This window comes from Mus musculus, chromosome 11 (genome assembly GCF_000001635.26).
Source record: "Mus musculus strain C57BL/6J chromosome 11, GRCm38.p6 C57BL/6J".
NCBI classification, from domain to species: domain Eukaryota; kingdom Metazoa; phylum Chordata; class Mammalia; order Rodentia; family Muridae; genus Mus; species Mus musculus.
The window spans coordinates 87418914-87445688 of record NC_000077.6 but is presented as its reverse complement, the minus strand read 5'-3'; the positions used below and the strand labels follow the sequence as shown (position 1 = coordinate 87445688).

At 43.8% G+C, this 26775-nt stretch overlaps 1 protein-coding gene, 1 long non-coding RNA gene and 4 other non-coding genes across 13 annotated transcripts in view, besides 1 other annotated feature; 1 reads left to right on the top strand and 5 right to left on the bottom strand.

The window, feature by feature from the left end:
• The window catches only part of Tex14 (testis expressed gene 14), a 150811-nt gene that overhangs the window by 110135 nt on the left and 13901 nt on the right, over positions 1-26775 (bottom strand). For 7 of the 8 annotated variants that reach the window (XR_001780081.2, XM_011249327.3, XM_017314856.2 and 4 more), the window contains exon 2: positions 11744-11880. Coding sequence is in view for 7 of the 8 variants with exons in the window: in XM_011249327.3 (XP_011247629.1) it covers positions 11744-11879 (136 nt within the window). In the remaining variant the exon portion in view is untranslated. Of the gene's footprint in view, positions 1-11743; positions 11881-17973; positions 18099-26775 lie in introns of those variants that run through there. The other variant, NM_001199293.1, reaches the window with a different exon arrangement.
• On the top strand, positions 1109-1215 carry Gm23137. The gene has a single exon (XR_003949970.1). It is a non-coding gene; the product is annotated as a U6 spliceosomal RNA (small nuclear RNA).
• LOC115487798 lies at positions 2235-4224 on the bottom strand. Its single transcript, XR_003949756.1, has 2 exons — positions 3768-4224; positions 2235-3125 (listed from the first exon to the last, which is right to left on the bottom strand). It is a non-coding gene; the product is annotated as an uncharacterized LOC115487798 (long non-coding RNA).
• Positions 2238-2452, bottom strand: Rnu3b1 (U3B small nuclear RNA 1). The gene has a single exon (NR_004415.1). It is a non-coding gene; the product is annotated as a U3B small nuclear RNA 1 (small nuclear RNA).
• On the bottom strand, positions 18810-18973 carry Gm22068. Its single transcript, XR_003949874.1, has one exon. It is a non-coding gene; the product is annotated as a U1 spliceosomal RNA (small nuclear RNA).
• Positions 21976-23339: an enhancer, noted in NCBI's record as "VISTA enhancer mm264". NCBI's record gives its function as "enhancer in: neural tube[10/15] | heart[4/15]" and the evidence as "EXISTENCE:transgenic organism evidence [ECO:0001131][PMID:17130149]".
• On the bottom strand, positions 22659-22822 carry Rnu1a1 (U1a1 small nuclear RNA). Its single transcript, NR_004411.3, has one exon. It is a non-coding gene; the product is annotated as a U1a1 small nuclear RNA (small nuclear RNA).

Sequence of the window (26775 nt, the reverse complement as noted above, 5' to 3'; positions counted from 1 at the left end):
GCAACCACATGATGGCTCACAACCATCCGTAATGAGATCTGGCGCCCTCTTCTGGAGTGTCTGAAGACAGCTACAGTGTACTTACATATAATAAATAAATAAATAAATCTTAAAAAAAAAAAGAAAAGAATTAGTCTTTGAAACAAATGCGCGGTCCATCTTTGCCATTGCCGTCTGTATATCCAGCATCAGCACTGGGATAAAGGGGCTCCGACGTTAGGCTTTTATCCCCATTTCCCTGGCACAGCCATCAATGTCTGTCTTTTCAGCTTGTTTAGTCCCACTCAGCTTTATGATATAGGAGGGCCTGATGCGGATGTCGCTCAGTGCTATTTAACAGCTACTACAAGGTCACCATTATGCTAAAAATTACAGTTATATATGGAAGATGTACCCTCCCTCACCCCCTCAGCCTGAAATCTGTTTGCTCAGGGGTGGAGCTTGCCGCTCAATCGTTCTGACACGCCCACAGCTCGAACCTGCCGCTTTGCTGTTCCGGAGCCATACACGTGGTCACCCTGCTACTGGACTCCAGGATTATTTGGCAGGAATCGGGGCCTCCCTTCCCCTCCTTCATAACTGCGTGTTGGAATAGTAAAATTGAGCTTTGATCAGGATGACTGTCTTAGCTCCATCTTTATCTCGCGCCGCCCAGCCCCTCTTCTCTTCCAGGTTTCTAGGATGCCTTTCCAGAGCGAGCTGCTGGCAGGACACAACAGGAAGGAGCTCAGACACTTCCAGAATTGGTTTTATCTCCTACCTGGGAACGCACTAAGACTCAGAAGGGCATACTGGTCTTTAGTAATCCCATTATTTTAATCTCTAACTCAACAGTGGCACAGAAAAGGTGTTCTTTATACATAACACCTCTAGCAAACTAAACCTTTGGGGGGGGGGTAGCTAAATGCAAAATCACTCCTCATGTCTTCCTCCTTTCACAGTACATGTAAAGCTCACTGGCCTGCGAACAGCCTCCCTCTACCAACCATTGCCCAGGGAAGAGGATTCAGAGAAAATTCTATGACCCTCAACCAGAAAAGGGAAATAAATACCTGGGCTGTACTATGCATTCTTTTTTTAATATATAACTTTAAAAAAAAGATTTATTGTGCTCGCTTCGGCAGCACATATACTAAAATTGGAACGATACAGAGAAGATTAGCATGGCCCCTGCGCAAGGATGACTCGCAAATTCGTGAAGCGTTCCAAATTTTTAATTTTTAAAAATTTTTTATTTTTTTTTTTTGGTTTTTCGAGACAGAGTTGCTCTGTATAGCCCTGGCTGTCCTGGAACTCACTTTGTAGACCAGGCTGGCCTCGAACTTAGAAATCCGCCTGCCTCTGCCTCCCGAGTGCTGGGATCAAAGGCGTGTACCACCACGCCCGGCTGCGTTCCATATTTTTAAGCTAGAGAGAGCACCCAAGGAGCTGAAGGGGTCTGCAACCCTATAGGTGGAACAACAATATGAACTAACCAGTACCCTCAGAGCTCGCATCTCTAGCTGCATATGTAGCAGAAGATGGCCTAGTCGGCCATCACTGGGAAAAGAAGCCCCTTGGTATTGCAAACTTTATATGCCCCAGTACAGGGGAATGCCAGGGCCAAGAAGCTGGAGTGGGTGGGTAGGGGAGCAGAGGGAGAGTATAGAGAATTTTCGGGATACCATTTGAAATGTATATAAAAAGAAAATAATAAAAAAATATTTATTTACCTATTTATTTAAATTACTTATTTAATGTTTTTACTTATTTATTTATGTAAGTACACCATAGCTGTCTTTTGACACTCCAGAAGAGGGCATCAGATCTGGTTATGGATGGTTGTTTTCATCCTTTGTTCAAATCCACCACGTGGTTGCTGGGATTTGAACTCAGAATCTTTGGAAGAGCATTCAGTGCTCTTACCTGCTGAGGAATCTCACCAGCTCTTGTACTGTGCATTCTTGACTCCCTGACCCACTGAAGCAGTATGATTGACTTCCTTGTTTTACTGCAAAATAACTGATATGTGACCAGTTTCACGGCCCAGATAGTACTTCACTTTGGTGTGGTCTTTGAGTGTGTAGCCTTTCTGAGTGTGTCTAAATTCACAAGAACAGAACACCTGAGTGGTCATAGTCACAAATAACAATCTGTAATAAATGTTCAAAGACATACCTAGGTAAGGCTTAAACAGCACTCTCACCCATAAGACTAAGGAAGCTTTCTATATTTAAAACCCTTTAAGATAAACCGAGTCCACTCAGACTGCGTTCCCTCCCTCTCACCCTCCCAAAGGAGGGAAGAACGATCATCAATGGCAGGAGGCAGCTGCAGTCAAGCAGCACCTAGAGCCGGCTTCACGCTCAGGAGGGAACGCTACGTCTCGTCCTCGTGGTTTCGGGTGCTCTACACAGTCAGAGAAACTTCTCTAGTAACGAACTATAGAAATGATCCCTGAAAGTATAGTCTTAACCTCACGCTCCACACCGCGCCGCACTGCACCGGCCGCCCCCACATCTTAGTCACGGCGACTGACGCACAGACGACCCGTGACATCCCTGTCCGCGCCTCTATCTCACACCGCGTCTGCCCTCGCGGGGACACCTTCTCTGACAGACCGACACCTCTCCAGACCCCGTCCACGGGGCATTTTGAGTCGCTACCGTGTCCCTACACCACGCAGACTGTCACCGCGATTAGCATACGGTCGCCGAACAGCCAATCGGATCACAGTCCTCTCTTGACCCGTCCCACTTCTGCCTGCGAAGGGTCATGCGTCACTGACGGCCACGCACCGCCCTGATGCCCGCCCGCGACTGTGCTCCGGCCGCGGAGGCGCACGCGAGCTCGCAGACGCGCACCGGTTTAGACTTCGGGCTCAAACCGGAGGCCTCCGGTGAGGAACAAACGAAAAACCACGTGGGGAAAATGGCAATTCCATGACTGCACTCTCTATTTAGTAAATTCTGTTGGTGAAAGGCATGGTGGCTCACTGCTGTAATCCTAGCACGTGGTAGCTGAAGGCAAGGGGTCAAGAATTTGAAGCCAGTTTTAGGATTTTTAAAGCCAGCCACATCTACATGAAATCCAGTTTTTTACATCAAACAGGAATCAGCGTTTAGACATTCCAGATTTCCTCTACTCTGAAAGAGAAAAGATAGACAAAGCGAACTGGCCACACGGTAATTAGTAGCACAATTACTGGCTACATACTTGGTGATCACTATTTTAATCTGCCATCCCATTTTATCATTTTATCAGTAGAAGCGTTAGTTCCTTTTCTTAGAGCTTTTGCATTGCCTGACATGTGTTTCACAACAGATGGGAAAAGGTGGGTCCCTTTTCTGTCTGGTACTAAGATCGGTGTGTGACTTGAGGAAAGGAAAGTTCTGAGTGAAGTCCTGACTGAATGTGTTGTTGCCATGGGCAAGTCCATGCCAAGAACCACTCTAAAGTCATAGGAATGAAAAGCGAATGCAACACCGTCCTCTGGTTTATGTGCACATGCTGCCCTGAAATGGCTCCCATACAAACTCTGGGCTCTCTGGTACTGCCCTTCGATATTTAAGACTTTTCCATTCTTCGTTCTCCCTTTTTGTTTTTGTTTTCTTTGCTTTTGAGATTGGGTCTCACTCTGGCAGGCCTAAACCTCTCTTTGTAGAGTAGACAGGCCTTGAACTTGGAGATCCCTCTACTTCTGCCTCCCAACTGCTGGATTAAAGGTGATTCCCCACTTACTTTCCACTTTTTGAGACACCCTCCCCCCTTCACCACACATGCTATACCTTGGTCTTCTTTGAGTAGATGCTCCAATAGCACATGAGCCTGAACACTTCTCTAGCATGTTCTAAGATTGAACCTGCTAGACATGTTAGGTCACGCATATAATCCTCACACTCAGGAGGCTGACAACAGGGTTAGTTAGCCACAAGTTTGAGGTCAGACTAGGCTACACACTAAGTTCCAGGTGGTGACCTGGGTAAAAAGTGAGAACCGTCCCCACAAAATAATCAAAGGCTGACAAGATGGCTCAGCAGGTCGAGTGCTGGCTCTGTCAGAGGGGATCCTAGCACCTACAACAGGCAGGTCACAAATGCCTTTAACTCCAATGACAAAGGCTCTGAATATCCTTTTCTGACTTCCATGGATTCTGACACACATACATGTGCATACACACACACACAGACACACACATAAATCCTCTTAAGAAACAATTAAAGGGGGTGTGATGGTTTGTATATTCTTGGGCCAGGGAGTGGCAACATTTGGAGCTGTGGCCTTGTTCAAATAGGTGTGACAGAGTAGGTGTGTCACTGTGGGTGTGGGCTTAAGATCCTCACCCTAGCTACCTGGATGTCAGTCTTCTACTAGCAGCCTTTGGATGAAGATGTAGAACTCTCAGCTCGGCCTGCGCCATGCCTGCCTGGATACTGCCATGCTCCCACCTTGATGATAATGGACTGAACCTCTGGACCTGTAAAGCCAGCCCCAATTAAATGTTTTTTTTTTTTTTTAAATAAGATTTGCCTTGATCATGGTATCTGTTCACAGCAGTAAAACCCTAACTAAGACAGGGGGCATTCTCCCCTGGAGCCCTTCCCACTCTTGGGAATTTTTCTCACTTTTCCTTAATAAATCAGGGCCTATGGGTGGCACTTTCCACCACTACTGAAAACCTGAGTTTAATTCCCAGAAACACACTGTTAGCATTTCTTCTAGGCTCCACCCCCACAGTTACCTGGCAACAGTCAGATCTGCATGACTAACTATAAAAGGGGCTGCTTGCCCCCTTCTCTCTCCTGTCTCTGCAGATGTTCATGGCCGGCCTCTGCGCCCCCCCCCCCCCGCCCCCGAAAACCATACTGTGCCTTTGCCAAACAAATCCCTGGCTCCCTTTCTTTTTATAAAACACAATACACATGGTGAAAGGTAAGAGCCAACTCCCACAAGTTGTCTTCTGTGTAACATATACACAATAAATAAATGTAAAAAATTTAAAAATAAATCTACATTCATCCTGCAATGATAATTAAGCAAGTCAATAAAACAATACTATTTATTTGTTCTCTGTAAGCCTTCCTTCGCCTCTTCAGATAATAGTGACCACACTGTAATTTTTTTCTGTTTTTCAGACAGGTCTCAATTTGGAGCCATGACTGTCTTAGAACTCATTATGTAGACCAAGTTGACCTTGAACTCACAGAAATCTACAATCCTCTGCCTCTGAGTACTGCAATTAAAGGCAGGCACGGCTCTGGCAAACCACCATGTATTTTGAGACCCTAATTATCTTTCTATGTGCATGTGCACAGATTGACTAACTGCAAATATATTTACTTCCCTCTACTAAGCTGAGTGTATTTAAATTTTGGTTTGGGCTTTTGTGTGTGGCAGCTTGAATCAGAATGGGCCCCAGAGGCTCATGTTTCAATTCTTGGTTCCTAGTGAACTGTGTGGAAAAGATTCAGAAGTGTGGCCTTGTTGGAGGAAGTGTGTCACCTGTGGTGGGTAGCCACCATTCCCAGTAAGCTCTCTGTAAACTCCCAGCTACTGCCCCCATGGTCATGCATGCCTGGCACCACACTCCTGTCCACAATCGATCCGCACCGTTCTGAAACCGTAAGCAAGCTCCAATTCAACTTTTTTTAATAAATTGCTTTGGGCCTGGTATCTCTTCACAACAGAAACTTAAGAGAATGTGCAAACACGAATGCACATGTGCCACTCGGGTGCAGCCCTCACGGTCTACCTTGTTTGAAACCGGTTCTTGTTTTGCTACCGCAGATAGCTAGGCAGTCAGCCAGCCTCTGGGGATTCTTTTCTCCCTAGTACACCTCTCACTGTAGGGGCACTGACAGTACCTATGCATGCTACTGGAACAGAACCGGGTTCTGAGGGTTCCAACTCAGATCCTCACGCAGTCAGGCCAAGGGCGCTACCCACTGACCTATCCTCCCTGCCCACTATGGAGGTCCTCTGTTTCTCACGTGTGAAGAGAACCTGCTGTGCTGCTAGTCTCCTGGCAGGTTCAAGTGATTATCTCAGGTCCACCTCCCTCCCATGTAGCTGCTAGGACAGGCATGTGACACTGGGTATGTTTTTCAAGCCCTGGTTTCTCTATGTAGCCTGGAAATCTTTCTTTAGACCCTGCAGAGATCGCCTGCCTCTGCCTCTCAGTGCTGAGATTAAAGGTGTGTGGCACCGCTGTCTGGCATTAGGGTGTACTTGGAGGCTGGTCTCACTCTTACCTAGGCAGTCCTTGAGTTTATGGTGATCTGCCTGCCCAAACGCCCCACACGCTGAGATTACAAGCATGAGGCAGCACATTGGGTTTAGGTGTTTCTTTTGTTTTTCTTTTTACTTCTTTGGACACATGTGTCTCCTACGTAGCCCAGGGTGACCTACAACTCAAGGTCCTTCTTCCTCGGATACCCCAGTGCTGTAACTGGGGGCATGCAGTGCCCACCTGGGAAGATGCTTGCTGGAACTGATGTCAATATGAGCAATCCCCTAAAGAGCAGAACAGGGGAAGACTGAGGAAGAAAGTGAACAGGATGTAACCTTTGATCTGATTTTGGCCATGTGAAGGACCAAAAAGCCTCAGTGCCATGCGAGTGGCAAAGCTTTCCCTAGGTGAGGCTCAGAGGGTTGGCAAAACATTCCTCAGGTCCCAGTTCCAATGCTGACCTTTCATAGACTAGCTAGACCTGCCTTTTTGTTTATCTGTAATAGCCCTGTCTGTTCAGCTGTATGCAACAGCCCCTCTCCCTGGTCAGCTGTGTGTCATCAACATGCTGATGTCCTCTGTCCAGGAAGTCTGTGTCCATGTGGCTGTTGTTTCTTTAGTAGTTATCATTTCTTCATTCTCTCGTCTCCCCTTGTCAGCATTCCTGGACCCAAGCTGTTCCAAGGACCTGGCAAACTGGCTTTGAGGGCTGAGGGTGAGTGCTGCAGTCTAGCATATGTATGCTTTTATAACCAAAATAACTGAAAACAGAGAAGAACAACCAAGAAGAAGATGGCAAAGTGGTTGCTCAATTTAGTAAAAAATTTTAATTTCTATATAATCAATAAGCCAGAGGCAGAATAAACATAAAGAGAATGATCAAGAAACACGACTCAGGATTGTCACGCTAAACGGGAGAGTTCAGTATTGACCCAGAGATACTCATTTTTGTGTGTTTCTGTCATAAATGGTAAAGTTATTGTATTGTGCTTTAATCTCATAAATGTGAATGTTGTTACTGTATTGTGTTTTAACCATTAATTGATTTTTCTCTCCAGTAAAAACTGAATTCCTTGATGGTTTAAAAAAAAAAGTAAAAGATATGGGAGGGGAGAGAAAGACAGACAGACAGACAGACAGACAGAGACTATCACTGGATGTGATATAGTCCAGGTACTCAGAAAAAAAGAAGAACCCAAAGTTCAAGAGCAAGTGAGGTGGAATGTGCCCATACTCCTAGTGGTCAGGAGGGTACAGCAAGAGGACTGCACTAAGTGTGAGGGCAACCTGAGCTAAAATGAGAACAGAACACCCTGGATTACACAATGAAAAATTCTCAAGAGGAGAGGTACGGATGGTGACATGCCTGAGCAATTAAGAGCACTAGCTGCTCTTCCAGAGGACCCAGGTTTGGTTCCCAGCACCCACATAACAGTCACAACCATCAATAATTCCAGTTTCAGGGGATCTTCTATTTCCTCTAGCTCCAGGCATACAGACAAAACACGCATACACATATGAAGCACAGCATTGGAGAAATCAGGATTGTCAGTCACTCCTGCCTACTTTCTTCAAAGCAAGGGAATGAATGCAGCCTGAGCTCTGCTCATCAGTTAGGAGGCAGCCTCCACCTGACCCCCATGTCCTGAGCTCTGCCTCTCAGCAAAGAGAACGTAACCCTATGAAAAAGGTCCCATGTACTTTGCATTCTCCACCAATAGAATCTATCCTTATGCTAACCACAGACCCTTCTCACAGTCAGCAGTTCAATCAGATAGCCTTCCTATCAGATATTTACATTTCAATTTTAACAGCAGCAAAATTACAGCTCTAAAGTAGCAACAAAAGCAATTTTATGCTGGGGCCACCACACCATGAAGAACTGTAGTTAAAGGGTTGCAGCGTTAGGAAGGTTGAGGTGCACTGGACTAGGCCCTAGTCATGAACTCTCATTATCAGCTCAAAAACTGACTCTTATTGTAAAAGGTCACAGGTTCTTTGATACTTTGCAAAGACATTTCAGTATCGCCAGCCGTGAAGCTTCGCTATGAGACTGTCACATGGAAACTGTTCCCTCAAAGTTCTTTTTTTTTTTTTTTTAAGATTTATTTATTTATTTATTTTTGGTTTTTTGAAGGATTTATTTATTTATGTGAGTACATTGTAGCTGTCTTCAGACACACCAGAAGAGGGTGTCAGATCTCATTAAGGATGGTTGTGAGCCACCATGTGGTTGCTGGGAATTGAACTCAGGATCTCTGGAAGAGCAGTCAGTGCTCTTAACCACTGAGCCATCTCTCCAGGCCCCCTCAAAAATTTACTATGTTTAAACATATAATGAAAGTAAACCACTAGGCCAGTTTCTGAAGGGTATGATCCAGTCCTGCATAGATGGCGCTGTCTCCAGTCTCATTCTTCACCTCTTAAGGACTGTGTTGCCGCCTCCCTCCCACCCTACAAGCCAGCTGGGAGGCTTGGAGAATGGTGTCCCTGACATTAAAATAAATATCTTTGAAAGAAGGATGTCTGCAGTGATGATTCAGCATTTAGGATAGCTTGCTGTAGGAACATGAGGACCAGATGTAGCAGAATGTTAGCAGAGCTATTGAATCTGCCATGAATTCTGAAACGATAGCACCTAGGCTATGAAGTAGCCTTTTGTAAATAGTCAGTGATTGTTATCTGAGGTTTTATGGGTTGTTCCGAAGGCTTCTCAGAGCCTTTGCCTGAGTCCAGAGACATACCAGGCAAACCAGGAAGTCTCCTCAAGCTGAGAACTCCTTGGGTAATGATTCCTTCAGACATCCCTAGATCAGATAAGAGGTTTTAGGATTTGGATTGGCTTGCTAAGGTGCCTTTTGTGAAACTAGAAAAGGGCTTCTGCTAAGCTGCCAGTGTTCATTTGTCAGAGCTAGTCCCTCTGCTGGCAGCAAGGCCCAAGTCATCCTGCAATATCCCTCTTTCCCAGAACACCAACAACTAGACGGTTTTTGTTTTGGTTTCTTTTCCCTCCATACTGTTCCTGAGTCCTTCTGTAAATGACAACCTCTTTTTCTCTGTATTATTGTTACAATGATCAGAGACAAGGGAGCACTATCTCCACAAACACCTGTAACCCCAGCAGGATGGGGAGAGACAGGGTAGCCAAAAGCAAGGCAAGCTCCAACTTCAATAAGAGAGCCTGTCTCAAAGGAGGAAAGCAGGCAGAGAACACCCGCCTCCGCCTCCGCCTCCGCCTCCGCCTCCGCCTCTGCCTGTGCACCCTCACACACTATGCACAAATATGGCTCCTCACACAATCTGAAAAAGAAAACTGAAGGCCTTGAATGTTTCGAGGTCTCGGTCAGTACAGAGAAGACATGGGAAAGGAGAAGGGGGAATGAAAGATACACCACAGGGAAACCACTGGGGGGAAATAAAGAAGAGAAACTCTGAAGAAAGCTAAAGAAAAGCAAAATATTGGAGGTTGGAGAGATGGTTTCCTGGAAGACCAGAACCCACACAGGTGGCTCAAAACCACCTGAAATTCCAACTCCTGAGGGTCTGTCACCTCTGCCTGTTGTGCACGTATAACTTAAAATAAATTTACAAAATGAAAAACAAAATATTACATAGAGGGGAACAAGTGACATTTACCTTCCTGTTGGAAACCTACAACTCAGCACCCAGTTGTATTGTATCCTTTTCTATTTGGCTTGGTTTGGTTCTAGTTTTAGTCTTATTACTTTGTTTGTTTTGGTGTCTTTCTCTCTCTCTCTCTCTCTCTCTCTCTCTCTCCCTCCTTCCCTCCCTCCCTCCCTCCCTTTTTAAAGATTTATTTATTTATTATATGTAATAATATTATTTATTTATTTATTTATATAAATAATAATTTATTTATATAATAATTATTTATTTATATAATAATTTATTTATTTATTTATTTATATAAATAAATATTATTTATTTATTTATTTATTTATTTATTTATTTATTTATTTATTATATGTAAGTACATTGTAGCTGTCTTCAGACACTCCAGAAGAGGGCATCAGATCTCATTAAGGATGGTTGTGAGCCACCATGTGGTTGCTGGGATTTGAACTCAGGACCTTTGGAAGAGCAGGAAGAGCAGTCAGTGCTCTTAACCGCTGAGCCATCTCTCCAGCCCTGTTTTGGTTTTTCAAGACACGGTTTCTCTGTATCCCTGGCTATCCTCACATTTGATGTGTAGATCAGGTTGGCTTCAAATTTACAGAAATCCACCTACCTCTGCTTCCCAAGTGCTGGGATTAAAGGTATGAGCCAAGGAGCCCAGATACCTATGGAAGGCAGAGGAGTCAGATTTCCTGGAGTTACTGTTACAAGCTATCATGAGCTATCTAGTATGGGTCTTCTGAAACAGTAGTATGTACTCTTTGTTAGCATGCTGTCTAAACTCAATCCCACAATTACCTGGCAACTGCCAGGTATGCTCCCTCCCGACAGTTACCTTGCAATAGCCAGGTAGGCCTGACCCACTACAAACAGGGGTGCTTGCCCCCTCCTCTTACTCTTGTTCTCTCTTTTTTTGTTTTGTTTTTTGTTTGTTTTTTTGAGACAGGGTTTCTCTGTGTAGCCCTGGCTGTCCTGGAACTCACTCTGTAGACCAGGCTGGCCTCGAACTCAGAAATCCACCTGCCTCTGCCTCCCAAGTGCTGGGATTAAAGGCGTGTGCCACCATGCCAGGCGCTCTTGTTCTCTTGCTTCCCTCTTGCTCTCTTGTTCTCATGCCCTCTTGTGCTCTTCCTCCCTCCCTTCCCTATTCCATGTGGTCGGTCATGGCTGGTCTCTACTTCTCTACTCTCTCCCTCTCTCTGCCTTTCTCACCCTCTTAACCCCCCTCCCCATACCCTGAATAAACCCTATTCTATACTATACTTTCTCTAGTGTAGCTGGTCCCTCAGGGGGGAGGGATGTCTTGGTGTGGGCCCGCTGAGACATCCCCTTCCCCCATATCTCACCACACCCCCAAAGATCATATTCCCTCTCTCTTTATCTTTTTATAAACACATCACTTTTAACTACAGGAACTGTTTTTTGGGGGGGGGGGGGTTTGAGAAAGGCTAGCATCAATTCACTAGAGAGCTGGCCTGACCTTGACTCCTGCCATCTCTGGTTACTTTCCCTCCTCAGGGCCAGGATTAGAAGGTGCTGACACATCTGGTTTTCTATGTGGTACTGAGGATGGAGCCTAGGGCTCCGTGTGTGCCAAGCAAACCCTGTTCCTGCTGAGCTGCTTCCCAGCCCCCTCTGTTTGTTTTGAAACAGAATTTTGTTGGTATTTATTTGTTTGTTGCATTTTAGATAGGATTTCATTGGTATAGATTAGCTGGCCTTCAACTCCATTCTTTGAGAAAGCTGGCCTCAAACTCAGAGAGAAATCTGCCTGCCTCTGCCTCCTGAGTACCAATTTTAAAGGTGTGGGCCACCAAATTCAGCCGTGGCACTGTTTTAACCAAAAACTATGCAGAAATATGGCTCCCGCTGCCCCTGCCCCCTCAGCACTGTACTTACCCTTCTTAAGAATCTTCTTGAGCTTCACGCAGTTCCCTTGCTTGGCGTATTCGTGAAGCTGAGCCTCCAGGGAGTCATCTGTGAAGGTCCCCAGCAGCACCGGGCAAGGGACTGGAAAAGGAGCCCCCCGAGACATGCTGTTGAAAAGAGAACAAACAACACATTATTCTTACGCCTCACAAACGCAAAGAAGCAGAGCTTTCTTTCTCCTCACGGAAAATCACTTCAAAGCAACCCTCAACCCAAAGTGTCAGGAAATCTGCCATCCATGGAATTCCCTGAAAACAGCTAACCCCCACCATACACCTACGTGCCCCAAGGTTACAAGAAAGGTAATTTGATCTACTTCCCACCCTGCTAAGTAATTTCTGAGTGTGGTGAAGCTGCCCCTCTCCCTCCCTGCTCTCCCTGACAAGACACTGCTCTCAGCCTCTTGTGCTTGCAGGGCTGTAAGGCCCCACTATCAGACCCATACATGCCTGCTCTCACCACGGAGATCAGACTGAGTTTCCATTCGTTCATCTCTCTCTGCCAGTTTACCTCTTGCACTTTTTCTTACACTCCAGTGGTTGTTTGAATAAAAATGCCCACCATAAGCATCCCAGCACTTGGGAGGCAGAAGCAGGCAGACAGATCTCTGTAAGTTTGAGGCCAGCACGGTCTACACAGTGAGTTCCAGGTCAGACAGCCAAGACTACACACAAGAGAACTTCTCTCTTTAAAAACCAAAAAAAAAAAAGGAAAAATATGACCGCCTCCCCCAATAGGCTCATGTATTTGAATGCTTAATCACCAGAAAGTGAAACTGTTCAAAAAGATGAGGATTGGAACATGTAGCCTTGTTGGAAGAAGTCTGTGTGTCATTGGGTGTGCGGTGTCACTGGGTGGATCACTTCCTTCTTGTTGCAGGGAACTGACCCCAAGTCCTTACATATACTTAGTAGTGCTCTACCACTGAGCTATATTATATCCCCATACTATCTTTTGCTATTTTGCTTTTTAAAAAAATTATTTATTGGGCGGGGGGGGGGGGGGGTATAGGGGACTTTCAGGATAGCATTTGAAATGTAAATGAAGAAAATACCTAATTTAAAAAAAAGAAAAAAATTTGTTTATTTTATTTATAAGTACATTTTAGCTTTCTTCAGACACACGAGAAGAGGGCATTGGATCCTATTACAGATGGTTGTGACCCACCATGTGGTTGCTGGGAATTGAACTCAGGACCTCTGGAAGAGCAGTCAGTGCTCTTAACCTCTGAGCCATCTCTCTAGCCCACTATTTTACTTTTTAAGACAGACCCTAAAGTTGCTCTGTAACTTACATCTGTAACTCAGGCAGGCCTTCAACTTTCAATCCTTCTGCTTCACTGCTAAGACTATAGATATGTACCACCAGACCCAGTTTTAGATTTTTTTCATACTTGGAAAACTATCTTCATTAACATAGTTGATCTCAATATCTGAGAAAGAGTGGCTCCAGGATTCCCCACAGATGCCAAACCAAAGTCATAGATATAGATACTCAAGTTTCTCTCTCTCTCTGTCTGTCTCTCTCTCTCTCTCTTTTTTAATTTTTTGCAATCTACTTTTTTTTTAATCTTTTACAGATTTATTTATTTATTATATGTAAGTACACTGTAGCTGTCCTCAGATACTCCAGAAGAGGGCATCAGATTTCATTACGGATGGTTTGTGAGCCACCATGTAAGGTTGCTGGGATTTGAACTCGGGACCTTCAGGAGAGTAGTCGGCGCTCTTAACCACTGAGCCATCTCGCTCTGAGTCTCTCTCTCTCTCTCTTTTGAGACAGGGTTTCTCTGTGCAGTCCTGGAATGTAATGTAGACCAGGCTGGCCTCGAACTCAGAAATCTGCCTGCCTCTACCTCCCAAGTGCTGGATTAAAGGCATGCGCCACCACCGCCCGGCTCAAGTCTCTTATAGAAAATGGAATAGTGGGGCTGGAGAGATGGCTCAGCGGTTAAGAGCACTGACTACTCTTCCAAAGGTCCTGAGTTCAAATCCCAGAAACCACATGGTGGCTAAAAAACCATCTGTAATGAGATCTGATGCCCTCTTCTGGTCTGTCTGAAGATAACTACAGTGTACTTAGATATAATAAATAAATCTAAAAAAAAGTGGAATAAATAGTATTTGCATGCATACCTTCCCAGTGAACTTACAATGCTGTCTAGATTGCTTGTAATATTGGAGATGAGTCCTATGCAAAGTTAGGCCGCACTGTTTACAGAATAAGGCCTAGAAAAAACCTTTTTTACATTTTTACTACAGATGCAATTTTTTTTTCCATTTTTTATTAGGTATTTAACTCATTTACATTTCCAATGCTATACCAAAAGTCCCCCATATCCACCCACCCCCACTCCCCTGCCCACCCACTCCCCCTTTTTGGCCCTGGAATTCCCCTGTACTGGGGCATATAAAGTTTGCAAGTCCAATGGGCCTCTCTTTCCAGTGATGGCCGACTAGGCCATCTTTTGATATATATGCAGCTAGAGTCAAGAGCTCCGGGGTACTGGTTAGCTCATAATGTTGTTCCACCTATAGGGTTGCAGATCCCTTTAGCTCCTTGGCTACTTTCTCTAGCTCCTCCATTGGGAGCCCTATGATCCATCCATTAGCTGACTGTGAGCATCCACTTCTGTGTTTGCTGGGCCCCGGCAAAGTCTCACAAGAGACAGCTACATCTGCGTCCTTTCAATAAAATCTTGCTAGTGTATGCAATGGTGTCAGCGTTTTACAGATGCAATTTTAGGGTGAAGCAGTGTGATGGGCAGTCTTAACTGCTGACCTGACAGAAAATCACCTCAGAGGTGCACACCTGTGGGAGATCGTTTTGATTAGGCTAACTGAAGTTGGAAGATCCACCCATGGCAGAGAGCACCGTTTCCCTCATCTGGGATGCTGGGCTGGATAAAGAGGAGGAAGTGAGGCTAGCACAGGCATCTGCTGCTCTCTGTTTATTGGCTGTAGCTATGAAATTGCCCACCTCAAGCACCTCCCGGGGATTTCTCTGCACACCCCCAAACTGGAAGCCGCCGTAAACCCTCACCTTTAAGTTGCTTTTGACAACCACAGCAACAGAAGAAAAAAAAAAAAACTAAACTAAAAACGCAAGACTGATAAGATGTGCCAGGTTCCCCCCACTCTATAGCCCAGGCTAGCCTAAAAGGTGCTAGACAACTTAGGCCTGGCTTCAAACGTCAATCCTTCTGCCTTAGTTTTTAAGTGCTTGGATAACAGGTATGGCTTGCTTACATAGCTAGGCTTGTTGTTGCTGTTGTTTTGATGGCTGTACTTGTGTCTTGACAAGGCCCAGTGTAGCTGAAGTTGACCTAGAACTTCAAATCCAAGTGAAGCTCCAGATCCTCCTGCTTTTCCTCCCAAGTTCTGGGGTTACAGGGCAAGCACAGCCATGCCAGGCTCGTTATTTATTTAACAAGGTGGGGAGGGGATCTCACACTGTAGCCCAGGCTAGCCAAACAAACATAAAGCAATCTGTCTGCCTTAGCCTCTGAATACTGGGGTTATGGGCATAAGCCAAGCAGGAAACCAGATGCAACTAAAAACCATTTTTTTCAGTTCCAGCAATTAAGAACATTTGCTATTCTCACTGAGGACTCAGGTTTGGCTCCCAGAACCCACATGGTAACTCACAAACCATTCACAATTCTAGCTCCAGGGGGTTCACTGCCTTTTTCTGACCTCCTATGACACCAAACACACACATATATTATACAGATATATATGCAAGCAAATTATCCATACACATAAAATAACAGAATTTTTAAAGACTCAGAAAATTCTAAAGGAAGTCTTTAAGACTCAGAAAGTAGGGGGCTGGAGAGATGGCTCAGAGGTTAAGAACATTGATTGTTCTTCAATTCCCAGCAACCACATGGTGCCTCACAACCATGTGTAATGGGATCTGATGCCCTCTTCTGGTGTGTCTGAAGATAGCGACAATGTACTCACATCCATGAAATAAATAAATAAATAAATAAATAAAAAAAAAAAAAAAAAAAAAGACTCAGAAAGTAAACAGCTCAAAAATCTCAGGAAACTTGACAGGTGCATAAAGCCCCTCCTTCCTCAAGGTTATGTAAGCGGCAAGGACTCTAATACAGAGGAGACTCTCCCACTGTCCAGCTGCATTCAGGTTGCATAGAGAGCTCCGGGGTTCCAGCTTTTGGGAGGATCACATATAATGGGGTGGTCTTTTGGTGATGCAGCCGTCTTTGAGTCCTCTATGATCCAGTAAGTAACCCCTCATCCATATCTGTAAGTAACCCAATAAGCTCCCTGGTTCATCTAGTTAAACATCGGTGATATTATTACTCTAGTGTTTCATCAGCTCTCTAGATAGTATGAGGAGACGCTTGCTCAGGTCTCCCAGGAACAGTATCACCCCACAGATGGCAATAGTGGTACATGCCTATAATCCCAGCATTTGGGAAACAGGCAGAAGAATCAGAAATTTAGCAAATTTGAGGCCAATCTGGGCTATGTGGGATCATCTCACCTATCTATCTATCTATCTATCTATCTATCTATCTATCTATAATGAGAAAAAATAATTAGAAGAATATAAGCTCTGAAAGGCTAAGATACAAAAGGAACTATTTCATTGCCAAAGTAAATAAATGTGGGACATAGTATGCTATGTTCCCAGTTTATTCTAAGATCCTGGCCTAGCTTTTTACCTTCTCATGTAACTGGTAAGAACAGGGCAGGATGGTCTTAGAGCAGAGGGCCACGAAAGTTTCCCTTGACTAAAAGCACTGGCCTTCTGGACAGTTCTGTCCTTGCTTAATTCTAGAAATATTTAAGTCAAGATGTCTTTGGTTCTGCTTTGGCCAGAAGTAAAAATACCACAAGGAAAGTCTGTTTCCTCTTCATCTCTCCCCTACATGAGCACCCTTCTTGGAACTTGTACATGAAGACATGAAAAAAATCTGAGAAAGACACCTGAACGTTTCATGGTTGAGCCGTCTCCCTCCCCATCGCTCACCCTAGTCAGTCCTTTACAAAGCCTTACATTCTAAGGCAGGTCAGTGTATCCCACGTCTGAGATCCATTCAGCTCCGCAGGAGCTCTGCCGGCATTCTCTCAAGCTCCCACCTATGAGTCTATAGCAAAACGCCTTTTCTAAATCCATCCTTCTATTGTTCAGGAATTTCATTCTTCAAATTCATAACCTAAGAGTCTAGGGGCCACTAGCTTCAAGTTTTATGTGACTATGAGCTTCTGACACCCTAACTCCTGAGCTAAAAACCCACCTGGGGGGAGAGGACAAGTCTCTGTCAAACTAAAAGGCACCCACTTTCTCCATATTATAATCTTAGAGCAATGATTCAGCACTGATAAAAATGCTCAACTTCTCCAGCCACTAAGGAGGATCACAATACCCAGAGAGCTTGTGAGAACTTTAAATGAGCTAATAGGTGCTAAATACTTAGAGCTGTCCCTGGTACCCAGTAAGCTCTTAATGTGCCTGGGAGCATGTGGTGGTTTAAATACAAATGCCCCTAGAAAGATCACTCATGTTTGTATGCACAGTCCCCAGTTGGTAAAACGAAATCTGTTTTTGGAAACTAGATCTCCAATGTAGAGGTGTTGGGAGATAGAACTTTTAGAGGTGTTTGGGTTAAGGGGCACCACACCTATGAATAAATTAAGCCCCACCCACCCCAAAGAGGTTATCAAGGGAATAGGATGTACTGTTATAAACTATAGTCAGCACTCAATTTCTCCCCCCCGCCCTTTTCTGACTGCCTTCTTTCATGGAATAAGGCAAGAAAACCCTCAACTGGGTGCAACCTATGATAAATAAGTCTCCCCTGGGTGTAGCAATTAACCCTGTAATAACCCCAGCACACGGGAGGCAGAGGTACAAATAGTGCTATGAATGTTGATGCCAGGCCAACCTGGATTATATGAGAGCTTATGCCAAAAACAAGCCATGGGGCACTCCTGCATTTTTATCACTTGGGAAGTAGAGGCAGGATCAAGGTCATAAGCCTTGGAGGCAGGAGACTCATCTGCTACACATGTTCAAGACCAGCCTAGGCTACAAGAAACTCTTTCCTCCCCTGACCCCCAAATAGCAGGGTGTTGCAGTTTATGTTGTAATTCTAATACTCTAATACTCTAATAAGAGACTGAGGCAGAAGAATCAGCAGGTGTGTGAGGTTACACTGTTTTACTTACTTGTTTTGTTTGTTTGTTTGTAGACAGGGTCTCATTATGTAGTTCTGGCTGTTGTGGAACTTATCATGGCCTGGAACACAGATCTGCCTGTCTCTGCCTCCCAAATGCTGGGATTAAAGGTGTGTACCACTATGCCCAGCTGTCTTACTTTTATGTTGCTGTGATGTGACAAAACACTGTCACCATGACAATTTATAAAAGAAAGCATTAACTGGTGCCAGAGAGTTAGAGTTTATGGTAGCATCTCAAAGGCATGGTAGCAGAAACTCACTCACACTTAATTCCATGCCCCAGTCACAAATGGTCCTCCAACAAGAACACCTTTTAGTCCTTCACAAACAGATCTACCAGTGGAGACCAAGCATTCAAACCTAATGAACCTAAGGAGGCCATTTTCACTTAAATCACACACAAAGAATTTTCTATTTAATACAAATTATATATAAATTATAAAGCAATACAAGCCAGGCGTAGTGGCGCATGCCTTTAATCCCAGCACTTGGGAGGCAGGGGCAGGCGGATTTCTGAGTTCGAGGCCGGCCTGGTCTACAGAGTGAGTTCCAGGACGCAGGGCTACACAAAGAGAAACCCTGTCTCAAAAAACAAAAAAAGAAATACAAAATAAGCTGAGTTGACCAATGTCATTTGGGGGTAGTTCAAGACAGGGTTTGTCTGTGTAGCCCTGTGTCTCCCATAGTACACGAAACTATATCTTCCAAGTACTGGGACTAAAAAATAAGGAAAGTAATATATGAGACAAAGAATATAAACTTACAGCACCCGCTAGACATAAAAGAAAACTAAGCACTATAAACCTCTCGTTTAACAACAAGTGTCAGGGGAGAGCGCGAACGCAGTCCCCCACTACCACAAATTATGCAGTCGAGTTTCCCGCATTTGGGGAAATCGCAGGGGTCAGCACATCCGGAGTGCAATGGATAAGCCTCGCCCTGGGAAAACCACCTTCGTGATCATGGTATCTCCCCTGCCAGGTAAGTATGAGTTGCACAGGCTACAGTATCGCCTCACCCTGATCATGGACACACTGTAGAGTTACGGTCAATTATACTATGTGTTCTTTTGACCTTCCTTTCGAGACTACACAGTTTTTATATTACACAGATGAGAACAAAAATTTCTAAATACTTGTTGAAAAGTACCCCGTCCTAAAAAACTCCTCCCCCCCCCCCAAAAAAAATCCCAAGGACCAGCTTTGCTTATTTGCATATCCCCGCCCCTTTAGTGACGTCTCCAAGGTTCCCCCACACACACACTTCCCTTTCTCTTCCGGATGCGTTAACTCTTAAAGCACTCTTTGCTACTATCGCAACGCTTTCACGGTTGTTTTGTTTGTTTGTTTTTTTGTTTGTTGTTGTTTTTCATCTTTTGCTGTTAACAGAAGTTTTTGCTTGGATTTGTCGTGAGCAGTCGGGACTACTCTGAACAAAGCAGCAAGATAGGCTGTTTCAATTGCTACTGCATTTAAGAGAATCAATCAAATTCCTCATTTCTACTTCTCAAAATTGCTAGGAGAATTCTGTCAACAACAAAATTCTGGGAGGACTAAGTACTTATTTGTAAAATGTTGCCTGGGTTTAAGTTGACTTTTGTTCTCAAAAAGTATGCAGCCTTGTAGCTAATATAGGACTGAAGACAAGCTTTTGCTACTAGGGACATAAAATCTGAGTCTGGTCCCAGCACCTACGACGGACTGCGCATAGTTCATCTTTATAAAAGTGTATGTGAGGCCGGGCAGTAGTGGCGCACGCCTGTAATCCCAGCACTTGAGAGGCAGAGGCAGGCGGATTTCTAAGCTTGAGGCCAGCCTGGTCTACACAGAGTGAGTTCCAGGACACCCAGGAATGCACAGAGAAACCCTGTCTCGAAAAACCAAAAAAATAAAAAATAAAATAAAAGTGTATGGGACTGTTTATAGCCTGAAGTGCCCTCAGAGACCAAGAGAATACTTCTTCCTGTTGCAACCAGAGCTAGTTAGCAAGTTTTAAAAATGGCATAGCCAACTAAATAATGCTCTCAAGTGAAACTGAACAGGAACAAATAATACTCCCCAAACTTCAGAAGGCCCTGTCAACAGTAACCTGTTTTTCAACACAAAAAATGTCAAGGGAAAAACATGAACACAATCCCTCCCCCACCACCACAAGTTTAATCCTCAAAGCTTTCAGGTAAGAACTAGAATTGTCCTCTCCCCATGGATAAAGTATTAGCAACGGAGTGATGAAATGACTAAGCAATGCATTCTATCCCATGCCTGGTCACATCTCAGCCTTCCACCCCACAACAGCCTCCTCAACCCTGGCAATGCTTCCTGCACTGGCCAGGATCAGAATGTATCAATACATAGTGTCTAGAAGACACAGCTGAGCCTTGCAAAAAAAAAAAAAAAAAAAAATAGATCTTCCAGGCAGCTCTAAATTCACTACGAGCATAAGCTACCTCTCCTAAGCACTGATGTAATTATGGCTTGTTTTTAAAAATGTATCCATGAGCCTGGGCACCAAAGAGGCTTTTCAGAGGCAGGACGGGCCTCTTGGTCTAGCCTTTAGTAAAACAAGGAATCAAAATTCCTTGCTAATTTTTATTTAATGTTCATTGGTGTTTTGTCTGTCTGTATGTCTGTGTCTGTGTGTATGTATGTTTTGCAAGTATGTATGAAGGTGTCATAACTAGAGTTACAGGTAACTATGAACTGCCATGTCTGGGCTGGGAAGTGAACCGTGATCCTCAGCAAGAGCAGCCAGTGCTCTTAACCGCTACAAATCATCTCTTCAGCCCAGGACTCAGTTTTAAAAATTGGCTTAAAACAGCGTGGATGTCAGTAACTACCTCTCGAAGATGTTTCAAGTGAGATCCTACCACAAAAAAACAAAAACAAAAAATCAAACCCTGACAGTACCATTTGTGTGTGTGTTTATTTGATTGGTTGGTTGTTTTTGAGACAAGTTTTCTCTGTGATGCCTTGGCTGTTCTGAAACTAACTCTGAACAAAGTTGGACTCAAACTCAGAGATCTTCCTGTCTCTGCCTCCTGAGTGCTGGGATTAAAGGCACAAGTCAACACTGCTCTTAGGTTTGTTTGTTTTTGTTTTTAATGAGTATTGGACAGTAAGATCAATCCATGCGTTCATGTGTCCCACTTTAGACATGAGCAGGCTGCTTGAGGATTTTTAATAGGGAAACTAGATCTTGGCAAGATGAGATGTAGCTGGTCTAAACTGAAAAGAACATAGTGGTAATGAACATGGATGCATCAGGGTCACCCATTGAACCCTAAATTTGAAATACCATGGTATATTACAAATACTTAAATATGTTAATTACTGGTGCTGATATGATCCCACCCAGGCATATCTAAATAACTTGTTAGATAACTTCCTGAGCCTTCTGCTTCTACCTTCCTGATGTTTGAACTACAGCTTCACACTCCTTAACATGTAGCTCTATTTTAACAACCAACAAGTTAGCAAGTAGGGCTGAAGAGATGGCTCAGTGATTAAGAGCACTTGTACTGTAGAAGAGACCAGGGTGCAATTTGGGAACCTACATGGTAGCTCAAACACAACTATCCATAACTCCAGTTCCAGAGTATTCAATGCCCTCTTCTGACTTTCTTAGGTGCCAGTCATGCAGGTGGTGCACCTATATATACATACAAGCAAGAAACACTTATACACCCTGGGAGTGGTGTGGCATGCTTTCTTTCTTTACTTATTTATTTATTTATTTATTTATTTATTTATTATAAGTACACTGCGTCAGATCTCGTTACAGGTGGTTGTGAGCCACCATGTGGTTGCTGGGATTTGAACTCCAGACCTTCAGAAGAGCAGTCGGGTGCTCTTACCCACTGAGCCATCTCACCAGCCCCGTGGCATGCTTTTAATTCCAACACTTGAAAGACTTCTATGAGTTCGAGGCCAGCCTAGTCTACCAAGTGAGGCCAGTCAAGGCTGTTACACAGAGTCTTGACGGCTTCCTCACTCCCCCTTCAAGTCTCACAAATAAACAAAAACAAAGAAAACACATACACACAAAGCTAGAACTCATCTTTTTACTATGCAGTGTTGGTTTGAAGCTAGTAACTTAAACATGCTAGGCAACAGTTCTACTACTAACCCATATCCTTTCCTTCAAATTTTGCTTATGCTTCACAACAAAACACAAAACCTGGTACTTTATATGTACCTGGTACTTTATATGTAGACCACGTTGGTCTCTTCCCTGCCTCTGCCTTCCAAAATCTTACAAACCAGTTTTTTGGTACTTAAATTTATAGGTCAACTTAGAGATCAAATTTTATTCAGTGGGAACGATACACCCAGAGTTCTAGGGACATTGTAAACATAATCATATTGTCAGGTGTAGGAAAAGACTTACAAACAGGACAAGCCTTGGGTAATATCAATATCCAGAACCAATCGAATGTAACATTCAATTCAACTGACTGAAAAGTGAGCTTATGCTCTCAGACTGACAGTTTGAAACCCGCAACTCCTTACAGAAGACTTAACAAGAACAATGGCGCAATAAGGACAAATTAACACATACAGGCAGCAAAATGAACACTACGTTATTTTTCTATAGTAAGACACGACTGTGCCTAACAAACCTAATAACCATATTCGCGGTATCGCTAGTGCAAGCTATTTTTAAAACCAAGTAAACCAGGGGAGAGCGCGAACGCAGTCCCCCACTACCACAAATTATGCAGTCGAGTTTCCCGCATTTGGGGAAATCGCAGGGGTCAGCACATCCGGAGTGCAATGGATAAGCCTCGCCCTGGGAAAACCACCTTCGTGATCATGGTATCTCCCCTGCCAGGTAAGTATGAGTTGCGTGGCCACGGAGCCTGAACAGCATGATATGCGTAGCATTTCATAGTTACGGTAAATATTTAAGCCTCATTAAAACACTCTATAACTTCATGTGTACTGGCTCCCACATTTTAAAACACTTAGAAGAATTGGTAGGCTAAGAGTTTTTCCAAAACTACACTGTAAAAATCACAAATATTTGGAAGCAGTTGCTTTTCCCAGTTTGCTCCTGAATTCTCATCTACATAGTACCGCCTCCATAGTGACTCGTTTCCTGTACCCAAAAACCCGCCTCCCTGTCAGCGGGAAAATACCACTGAACCTAAAGCAGATGGTATTTCGCTTTGTTTTTTGTTCTGTAGCCTTTTTTGTTCTAACAATAGGCATTTACTTTCATAAATGTAGGAGTCGGATGCACAGTCTTTAGTGTGAATTAACACTAAGAGGAACAACAAAAACAGCCGCACTGTGAAAACCGGTATAGAAAGGTTAATTTTAAAAGTACATTACTTGTGGACTGTCTTACTCTGCCTAATAAATCATAAAAATGCTCAGACTTCATGAACAGTAAGGATGTTTGCCTCCAAGCCCGACAAATGGGGTTTGATTCCAGACACCTACACTGTAAAAGGAAAGAACAAGTTCCGTTTGTTTGTTTGTTTAGAATGAGAAGTGAGATAAAACCTGTCAGAGATTAGCCTGAAAAACAGGAGAGATGTATAGCCTGGACTCCGGGTTTGGAAGCATTCCAGAATCCTGATTTGATATTCTACTATCAGTCCTTTCTTTCCTCAGTATGCAGTTCAGGCTCTTTCTCACATTTAAGATCCTCTTTCCTCAGCTTCCGAGAAAACAGCTGAGCTGCCTGGAAGAGGTGTAGACCAGAGAGAGTCACTCTCCAACCTGTTGAGCTGCCTGCAGGCTGGACAATGACCTCCAGGTTCCCAGTTCTGAGCTGTGACCCGTGCTGGGGTGGGCCGTGGTGATGCAGCTGTCTTTGAGTCATTTCTGCTCCTGTAAGTAACCCCTCCCCCATATTCCTGTAACCCCTCCCCCATATTCCTGTAACCCCTCCCCCACATTCCTATAAGTAACGCCCGTAAGACTCATTGGTTCATCAAGCTGGACTTCGGTGGTATACACCTTGGTCTGTCATGTGACCCTGACTGGGGTGAGTAGGTCTGTATGTTCTATCTCCCCAGGTGAAGTTCTGACACAACAACTGAGCATTCCAGTTTTACAAAACACATTAAAATTCCAATTTGGAAAAAATATAATGGAAGAAGTAATATGTGCTATTTTCTCTTAAAAGCTTGAATGAGGGATTGGAGAGAGGGCTCATTGGTTAAGAGCACTGACTGCTCTTCCAGAGGTCCTGAGTTCAATTCCCAGCAACCACATGGTGGCTGACAACCATCTGCAATGGAATCTGATGCCCTCTCTTCTGGCGTGTCTGAAGAGAGCAACAGTGTACTCATATGGATAAAATAAATAAATCTTTAAAAATAAAATAAAATTTAAAAAGCTTGCATGAGGGGTTCCTAGAACCCATGTCAGGATACTCACAACCAAATGGAACTCCAGATTCCAGGAATTCAACACTCTTGTTGCCTCTGTGGGCACCTCTACTCATATGTGAATAATCCCACATGCAGGTTCTCACATACATACACACATACATACTTAAAAATAAAAAATTCCAACATGAATGACCACAATCCTTAAAAATGGGGTTTTGGACTTAAATCAGTGAGAGTGCTCATCTGAGACTCATAGGATGTGGATCTGATCCTGGACACTATTTAAATAGCTGGCAATATCAAATGCTGGCAGGCAAGGTGTAGTGGCCTACTGCTTGAATTTCAGGCAGAGGCAAGAGCAGACTGGTCTATAAATCAATCAAGTTCCAGGACAGCCAGGGCTCTATAATAAGACCTGTCTTTAAATAAATAAATAAATGCTGGCAAGGATGTAGAGAAACAGAACCTTGTGTTTTGCTGGTGAGAATAGTAAACAGTGGACATTTGAAAAAAACAGTTTGGGCTCTCTGGTTAGGAGCACTGGCTGCTCCTCTAGAGGACCTGAGTTCAATTCCCAGCAACTGCATGGTGGCTCTCAACCATCTGTAATGGGATATGATGCTCTCTTCTGGCTTGCAGGTATACATACAGATAAAGCACTCATGTACATAAAATAAATAAAATCTTTTAAAAAAAACACCCCAGCTTTTTATAACTATTATTATATCCCAGATAGACCAGGCATTTAAAAAGGCCTCATGTTGATACAGTACATAATATTATTCAGTTATAGAAAGAAACTATGCAGGGTATGATGGTGTGATAGGGTCCCAGAGACATTAGTAGGCCCTGAGGTCTTAGCACAACTGAATCCAAAGTGGAAACTCAGCAGGTAGACAGCACCACCCGCCAAAACTAGAACATAGGTCTAATCCATCAGAGTCCATGGACTCTAGGAGAGGCTCAAGATGTTCTAACCTGCTTTCTAGCTTCTATAGTTCTACTTATGGATAACTTTCTTTTTTTTTAAGATTTACTTTATTATTATATGTAAGTACACTATAGTTGTCTTCAGACACTCCAGAAGAGGGAGTCAGATCTCGTTACGGATGGTTGTGAGTCACCATGTGGTTGCTGGGATTTGAACTCAGGACCTTCGGAAGAGCAGTCGGGTGCTCTTACCCACTGAGCCATCTCACCAGCCCCGATAACTTTCTTGTTAACTAAAGTATGTCAACCCAGAACATGAGTTTTGTGCTTAAAAGCTCATCCTAAGAAAGGTTCGGAGCTACACTGGGATCCGGAACACCCAGTGTAATCACTGGCTGGCTAACAAAGACTTTTTATTGGCTTAAACCCATATCTGAGCAGTCTACTCTGGTGAATACTCTGGCAACAGCGGCACACTCCTTTAATCCCTGCACTCAGGAGGCAGAGAGGCAGGGAGATCCCTCTGAGTCCATAGCCAGACTGGTATACATAATGAGTTCCAAGTGAGTGGGGGCTATATAGTAAAACTCTTGTCAAAGAAAAATGAACTAGCAATACAGATGACATCATTTATGAACTTCAAAAATATAGTACGTGGGGCTGGAGAGATGGCTCAGAGGTTAAGAGCATTGACTGCTCTTCAAGAGGTCCTGAGTTCAATTCCCAACAACCACATGATGGCTCACAACCATCTGTAACAGGATCAGATGCCCTCTTCTTGTGTGTCTGAAGAGAGCAACAGTGTACTCACATACATAAAATAAATACATCTTAAAAAATTTAAAAATATATAGTAAGTGAAAAGAACTGCACATAGACTACAAACTACATGATTATTCTTTTTTTTTTTTTTTTTTACAAAATATTAGGAAAAGTAGGTATATCCAGAGTGGTAATCAATTGTTTTCTATAGCTGGGTTTGGGAGACACAGAAACTAGTGGACTGCAAATGCTTGGGGGTGGGATGTATGTGGGGATTTTTCAAAGATTCATTTCTTTTAATGTGCACTGGTGATCTGTCTGCATGTCTGTATGAGGGTGGCAGATCCTCTGGAACTGAAGTTATAGAGAGTTGTGAGCTGCCATGTGGGTGCTTGGAATTGAATTGCTCTTAACCACTAAGCCATCTTGTCTCATCATGGGGGAATTCTTTGATGTCCATGAAAATATTCTAACACTGGCCAAGTATTATGACTTAACCCTATAATCTTAGCTACACAGGAAGCAGAGGTAGGAGAACTGAAAGCTCAAGACATGCCTGGGTTACAATGTGAATTGAGACCCAGCTGCCGACCCACTCACATAATGTACAACTGATTTGTTCCGATGACTGAACAACTACTATATAGGCATATCAAAAGTCATCAAACCATACAATAGGTAGAAGCTGAGCATAGTTCTGTGGCTGAACAACTGCTTAACATTCATAAAACCCTGGGTTTGCTGGGCAGTGGTGGT